The sequence below is a fragment of the Henckelia pumila genome, chromosome 2 (genome assembly GCF_033568475.1).
Source record: "Henckelia pumila isolate YLH828 chromosome 2, ASM3356847v2, whole genome shotgun sequence".
NCBI lineage: Eukaryota > Viridiplantae > Streptophyta > Magnoliopsida > Lamiales > Gesneriaceae > Henckelia > Henckelia pumila.
The window spans coordinates 30,275,558-30,282,801 of NC_133121.1; the positions used below are offsets into that span (position 1 = coordinate 30,275,558).

At 37.3% G+C, this 7,244-nt stretch overlaps 2 protein-coding genes across 5 annotated transcripts; one reads left to right on the plus strand and one right to left on the minus strand.

The window, feature by feature from the left end:
* Window positions 1-2,431: 2,431 nt before the first annotated feature.
* Window positions 2,432-4,468, plus strand: LOC140884764 (beta-glucuronosyltransferase GlcAT14A-like). 4 transcript variants are annotated; one of them, XM_073291611.1, is made up of 4 exons: window positions 2,432-3,222; window positions 3,481-3,559; window positions 3,648-3,766; window positions 3,855-4,468. In XM_073291611.1, exons 1-4 carry the CDS (start codon window positions 2,685-2,687, stop codon window positions 4,346-4,348), a joined length of 1,230 nt encoding a protein of 409 aa, XP_073147712.1. In that variant the 5' UTR covers window positions 2,432-2,684; the 3' UTR covers window positions 4,349-4,468. The 4 variants fall into 4 exon arrangements, with proteins under 4 accessions (XP_073147712.1, XP_073147713.1, XP_073147714.1 ...); XM_073291612.1 differs by having other exon boundaries at window positions 3,651-3,766; XM_073291613.1 differs by having other exon boundaries at window positions 2,432-3,159.
* Window positions 4,469-5,011: 543 nt separating this feature from the next.
* On the minus strand, window positions 5,012-5,756 carry LOC140885332 (B-box zinc finger protein 32). Its single transcript, XM_073292301.1, has one exon. It carries the CDS (start codon window positions 5,650-5,652, stop codon window positions 5,077-5,079), a length of 576 nt encoding a protein of 191 aa, XP_073148402.1. The 5' UTR covers window positions 5,653-5,756; the 3' UTR covers window positions 5,012-5,076.
* Window positions 5,757-7,244: the final 1,488 nt, after the last annotated feature.

Here is a 7,244-nt window from a genome sequence, read left to right on the forward strand (position 1 = left end):
GATTTACACAGATAAGATTCTCAGTTCTTATCAGACTGGTGGAATCTTTCAGAGTAGCTTCAAGTCTCTTCAATAATGAGTACAGTCCGGTTGAGCTTCTCAAACTGCAGAGCGGTCGAGAGGCTTGGAAACCCTAGGATGATCCTTGAAGATCAGATATGTAAACTGTAGGCGAGGGTTTATTTGAGCAGCAAGTGAATGATCTTTTAAGTGTGCTCAAGTATTGCTTCAGTATATCAGATGAGGACTTCTGATAGTATTCAAGTGATTGAGTTGATTGAGATTTTTCGTGTTGCTTGTCTTCTTATCACTTCTTGAGCAATCTTCCCTTTATATAGGTCAATCATCAACGTCTTTATTTTGAACGTTCTGATGCTGCATTGAATGCGCATTTAATGCTTCATAAATGCATTGATGATTCTGCATGAAGATCGTACACTTCTTTAAATGCAGACAACTTCCAGGGTCCAAAACTGGTATAAACGGTCGAATGCTTTATCTGTAGCCATTCTGCGTTTTTGCCATTTTAGTGCAACCTGTTGTCTCGATGCAAGAGTCAACAGATTTTCTGATTCGCCGGTTCTGCTTTTGATAAAAGATTTTGCAATGAACGTCTTGTCACAAGTACTTGTCTTGAGATATCTTGATAAGCAGTTGGCATTCTACCGGTAGATAGATTTATCCTCTGCTGGTTTGAATAACCAGTCGATAGGCTTGTGACTGCAACCGGTCGAGAGACAAAGGCGGTTGACAAGCTTCCGGTAGATAACTTGAAGGGTTTAGACGGTTGCGATAGGAGTTGTAGTAGATTCCTGAAATACAAAAGATTGGCAGCACATTCCTATACAATGAGTTGTTGTTTGTTATCACCAAAATGTCGGATTCAACAGTAGATGTATATTGTATGCATGCAATACATATAATCATTAATATAAAAGTTCAAAAAAAAAACCATAAAACATGAACTACACAAGATATATAAAAAAAAAATTTACAATTAAACAAAAAGTATCACAAGTAAAAACTAAATAATTTTCTATTACCTATAGCTTACTAATATTGAATTCTCAAAATTGGGGAAGTGAGAGGCTTTATTTAGTTAAAAATAAAAATAAAAACTAACATTTGATTGAGCTACAATGATTCACTACAAAGTTAGTGGAGTAAAAGATGCAACACAACGTGAACTATTGAAAATATTAAATGGGTTAAGCTGTATAAAACTCAAATATACAAGTATCTCTTTTAGTGTAAATTAAGAGTTCACTGACCTTAAGTAGTTATGTTGCATCATTACAAAAAGTCAAAGTTCATAGACTGAATTGTGATGTACGAGTCTGGCAAGAGAGTGGAGAGTAATCGTCGGTGTCGAGAAGTTAAAAGAATTAAGCGGCTCTTGATAAGCTTCTAGGAGAAGAAAAACTTGAATGAACCAATTTTATACCAAAATGAGAGAGGTCTGAAACTACGTAGGTATGCGACTGAACGGTTTGGGCTTGAAAATTTTGATAGGAACTACTCATATCATCAAGGTGAATATCTTCTTTTCGAGATCTCATCGTATGAGAACTCCAAAGTTAAGCATGCTTGACTTGAGACAATTATAGGATGAGCGACCCCCTGAGAAGTTTCAGAGGATGTGTGCGAGTGGGGACATACATAAGCATGCTGGAAAGATCCGTGTTGATATAGTGGGGATAGTCGTCGGATCTTGAATGTTATAGATTGTATCATTGATTGCCCAAAAAAATATATTGAGAGAATAATACATATAACAAAATACCAAAAAAAATTTAATGAAATTCATAATAAGACAAACAAAAGAAAATGATACGATAAAAAAAACATTACAAAATTTAGTCCATTTTTTTAGAAATAATTAAACAAATATGTTTATTTCAAGATCGATTTGAGAGTAATTATTTAGCATGAATTGTCAAAAGTTTCAATATTGATGCCATAACAATTTTGTAGAGTTGTCTAATTTTGTTTTAAATTATATTATTTCAACACGTGTTTTTCACGTGCAACGCACGTGCATTGTTGCTAGTATATATATATATATATATATATATATATATATATATATATATATATATATATATATATATAGCTCCGAGGGTGCAGAAAAATTGTGTGCGACCACTAAAACCCGGTAATGGATTTTAGTGGTCGCACACAGTTTTTCTGCACCCTAGGATGCAGGGGATCAAAATTATATATATATAATGTTAAACAACTAAGTACCTAGTAGTATTCTTTGACTATGAAACAAGGGTGAGATGAATTGGTTGTTTGGCACATAGCAAAACATATTCTTGATAACAAAAAGATGCCTGCATAATAAGTGAATTAGAAGGCGACATCCAAAGTAAATATTACAAGTTTTCTTTACTTTTAAATAATAATAATAATAATGATTATCAGAACATAAGGGCCGGGCGGCCGTCACAAAGAATTTTCTTGGTCTTTCTTGGAATTGAACTGACTCACTCTTTCTTTCTTCATCTCAATTCTATGATTGCTCTAATATCAAGTTTAGATTTCTTCAAACCGATAATGGATCCACTCAGGTTGCTAGTCTAATCATCTTCTTCTGTTCTTTCACATTTCTACTCAAAACATCAAATTCTTCGACTTTATCTTACCACAGAGTGGATTAGTAACATATATAGGCATATGTTATGAGCCTCGTTCGGCCTCGTGATCGTCGACTATGGCTTCTGAGCATTGCGGTTGCTCTAACGCTTCTCCTTCTCCTTGTACTGCTATCGTCTCCGCTCTTGAATACACCAAACATTTCATACACTAGAGAGTCTTATGATCATCGTCCACTTGCAAGGAGGAGGACGAACGTGGCTTCGAAAGGGTCCCCTCCAATCTTGGCTTATTTGATTCTAGGCACCAAAGGCAAAGAGAGCAAGAGGATGTTGAGGCTGCTACAAGCAATATATCATCCGAGGAATCAGTACCTTTTGTATCTTGACTCGTCTTCGACGCGCAAGGAAAGGATGGAATTAGCCCTTGTGATCCATTCTCAAGCCATTTTTCAGGAGTTCGATAATGTCGATGTTGTTGGCAAAACTTATGCTGTCAACCAAATGGGAGCCTCAGGGCTTGCTGCTGTGCTTCATGCCGCCGCGGTGCTTCTCAAAATAAGTATGGATTGGGATTGGTTCATTCCATTAACCACTTTGGATTATCCGCTTCTGACTCAGGATGGTACCCAATATATTTATGCAGCTTTCAGGCTTTCAAGTAATATTAGTAGTAATAGTAATTGTAATTGTACTGGCAGCTATTCGTACACATTTTATTCAAGATTTTGAAAACATTCAGCGTCTCAATGATATACGTAGAGGTATGATATTCTGGGCGTCCGTTGTTGGAATAATTCCACGATGTTCACATGTTAGAGGCGCCTAGAATATCTAAACTACTTATTTTTATAACTTGGTGATTATGGTCCTGTTTGTGCAGATATCCTCTATGCTTTCACTTCCCTGCCTAGGGATATCAATTTCCTTGGGTATACAAATGACACCATCCATCTCAAGAAGTAAGCACAACCCACCATTTCTTGAATCATTTTCTCACGATAGATGCAGCAATCCAGTCTGCTAAGAAGAAACCAATTTTGGATGCAGCAGGAAGCAAAATTTGAGTGAGATTGCAGTCGATCCTAGTCTGTACCTCGCAGAAAACGAGCCCCTTTTCTACGCCGCAGAAAGTAGAGAAAAACCAGATGCTTTTCGCGTATTTGGAGGTTGGTTAGAAGGATCACTAGCACAATTTGAGTAAGGTTCATATGTATGTATGTATGAATGTATGTATGTGTTGAATGGTGGGTGCAGGTTCAAGGTGGATGATTCTGAGCAGAGGTCTGATGGAGCATTGCGTGAATGGATGGGATAATCTTCCAAGAAAGTTGCTCATGTACTTCAACAACTTGGCATATCCCCTGGAATCATACTTCCACACCATACTCTGCAACACACCCGAGTTCCGAAACACGACCGTGATCGTGAAGAAGGATATTGTTGATGACTACTACAAGCACCACACCTATCACGATACGAACATAGCGATGTTCGGCAGTGCATTTGAAGAAAATGATCCTGTGCTGCTAGAGATAGACGAGCATGTCCTGAATCGAGGCACGGACAGAGTCGTGGCCGGAAAATGGTGCAAGAAAACGAATGATAGACAAGATTTTTGCTCGGTGGTAGATGATATCGATGGAGTGGAGGAAGGGCACAGAGGGATTGAGCTCCAAAAATCCTTGTCAATAGCCATTCAAGCTAGCAAATCAGGGGGGACGTGTGACCACATACTTACCCATACATAGTTCAGCCTCCGATGATAATGAAATTTTTGAACATATTTATAAGCACCTATCGTGCATAGCTAGAGAAATGTTGCCTTTGACCATGTGACATTTTTTGATCCACTGCTTGCATTATATCATCACAGGCTAAGATAAAAATGTTATATATACAATACATTTTGTTTTTGAGATTGTAAAACTCCCTCAATTAAAACGTATTTAAACCAGCGTACAATGTGTGTAACTTTGATACGCAACTCATCCTAAGAACCATTTCAGTACTAATACTTTAATGTAACATTCCAAGACTAACAATACGTGCATCACCAAGTCAAAAGAACTTACAATTTACTACATGATCAGCGTAATTTATAACTAGAATAATAACTTGAAGCCAACAGGGGCATAGGTGAGTTGGTAAGGCCTGAAGTCCCTCAGGTCCTTGCCATTTGTGCACATTCCTCGATTTAACCCTGCATGAGCCAATAAATCTTCGACTCATGTGAAATGAAATCTCTTCGAGGTCAACCCTTTGTTTTAGAATAATAACTTGAAATGCGAAATTAATCTCCAATCCACTCAAAATCAAAAATATTTATTCTTTCGTTGATATTTAATAATAATAATAATAATATAGATGTAAATTTATCCTAATGTATCATCCGAACTGAATACACATAAATAAATTACACGGTACTCAACGAGCGAGAATTAGAAAAAAAAAAAAAAAAACTAAAAAAAAAAACTAGCTAGCATTCAGCCCATCCCTCTTCCAGCTCCACCCGCCGCCGGCCACCTTTCAGCTTGGACTCCGCCGCCAATATAAGCTTGGCCGGAACGCTGGATAACTGTTGAAGCCTCTTGAGGAGTTGCCAAGTGATGACCGACTTGGCCCTCAATCCCAAACACAGAGACGCCGCCAGGCACAACCGGAGAGGCCAAATCTTCCACCGATCCAAACAAACGTCCAACGCCCTGCAACCAATCCCTACGGCCTCCCCATGATCACCCACTCCAAGCTTCCCGATCCAATTCAGGAAAATGTCCTCCGCCTTGAAATAACGTCCCACCGGCGGCCTCGATTTTGCGACAGACGACGAAGAACGGGCTTTCTTCCTTCCGGCGACGACGGAGTACTCCTTGGAAGAGGAAAGCGAATCGTCGTCGCGAGTACCGATTAACGGGTGGCGAAAATGGCGAGCGACGAGGAAGTTAGCCTGGTGCACTTTAGCGTCGCAGGGGCAGCAGAGATTTGCGGCGTCGGAAGGGCAGAAGACGGCGGCCTCCGCATCGCAGAGCTCGCAGATGATTGGAGGTTGTTCCATGGTTGAGAAATCAATATAATTAATGAAGGAGAGATGTAGGAAAGGACAGGGGGAAGTAGAAAAGAAAGAGTGTACGGTGTGAGAGTGAAAATTGGGAGAAAAAGATTTGGGGAGGCAGAGAGAGAATGTAGAATCTTTGCTTATTTTTATGATCTTCGGAATATATTTATAGTTTGCATGCGGAGAGAAGTATGGTTGATGATCTCCTATATTTACGTATGTATGTATGTAGACACACTCGGCAGAATAGTTATTATATATTAATTATTTTATTATGAGTTTAAAATGTGGATGGCTGGAGATCAAGTAAACAGTACTGTCGTAGATATATTTTGAAAGTTGGCGGGGTGGCATCATTTACGTCCATTTATATTATATAATCATATATTTATTTATTTTCATTATTTTATTATACACCACAAAACAACTCTCTCTCAAAAAATAAAAATATCCACTTTTTTCATTCATTTTTTATTTTGTTTTGTTTTATTCACGCACATCTCTGTCCACATACACCTGCTTCCCCTCGTACCCACAATTCTCGATCAACCTCTCAAATGTATATATATATATATATTATCTTCCACGTAAAATTATTCTTGTTCATATACTGCTTTTACTTTTTATACTTGGTCAAAGTATCTTTACCGGCGGGAATTTTGTCTAGTAATACAGGTGTAGGTTTACGCATACGCCAGTATATATATATATATATATATATCGATTCAAACTAAAATATGGTTCTATTTCATTCATTTTGGCAAGTGGGAAAAAGGAAAATAAGAAATGAAATCAGCATGGCGATGGGGTCGTTTTGTTTCCGGATCACGAGTAGTCTTGTACGGTGAAAAGCAAATATTATGCATAACTATGTAGTGGTGTGTTCAAAAATATATATGGACGAAACTAATTGCATGCACGGAAATATGCGAGCCACGTGGTTCAGAATTTGACCAGAACGCGTGCTAGATCAAACATAAAATCATGTATCTTGTATGTACATATCCCCAAGTACATTACTTTGTGGAATAATAAATTTTAAATGTCGTGACTTTTAATCACCACATCACTAAATATTCGTGGATGCTATCTAGTGGTGGTTCGACATAATCAATCTCAATCACACGTTACATCAGGAATACAATGTTTCATGACTTCTCGTACCCCTTAATTTTATTACTGTTAATTATAATTCAGTCCCCAAACCTAAACAAAAATTAATGATCAGTCCCCGTCAGAAAAAAACTTTGTTTAAACTCCCTGGGCCCACATGTTTTGTTTCGGATAAAATTCGGTACAAAACATGAAAAATATGGTACAAATACATGATATTTGAGTATCAAATGTGTTAGATTTAGTATAAATATATGATTTTCTAGAACTAAAAAATATTGATATTAATAACACATTTATTTTATTTGGAGGAAAATCGGTACAAAAGATTGAAAATATGGTACCCATATGTGATTTTTGAGTACCCAATGTGTTAGATCTAGTACAAATATATGATTTTTGAGTACTCAAATACATGTTGCAAGTTCACATTAATAAAGATGTTTAGATTTTATACTCAAAATTGTATTTTTGTACTC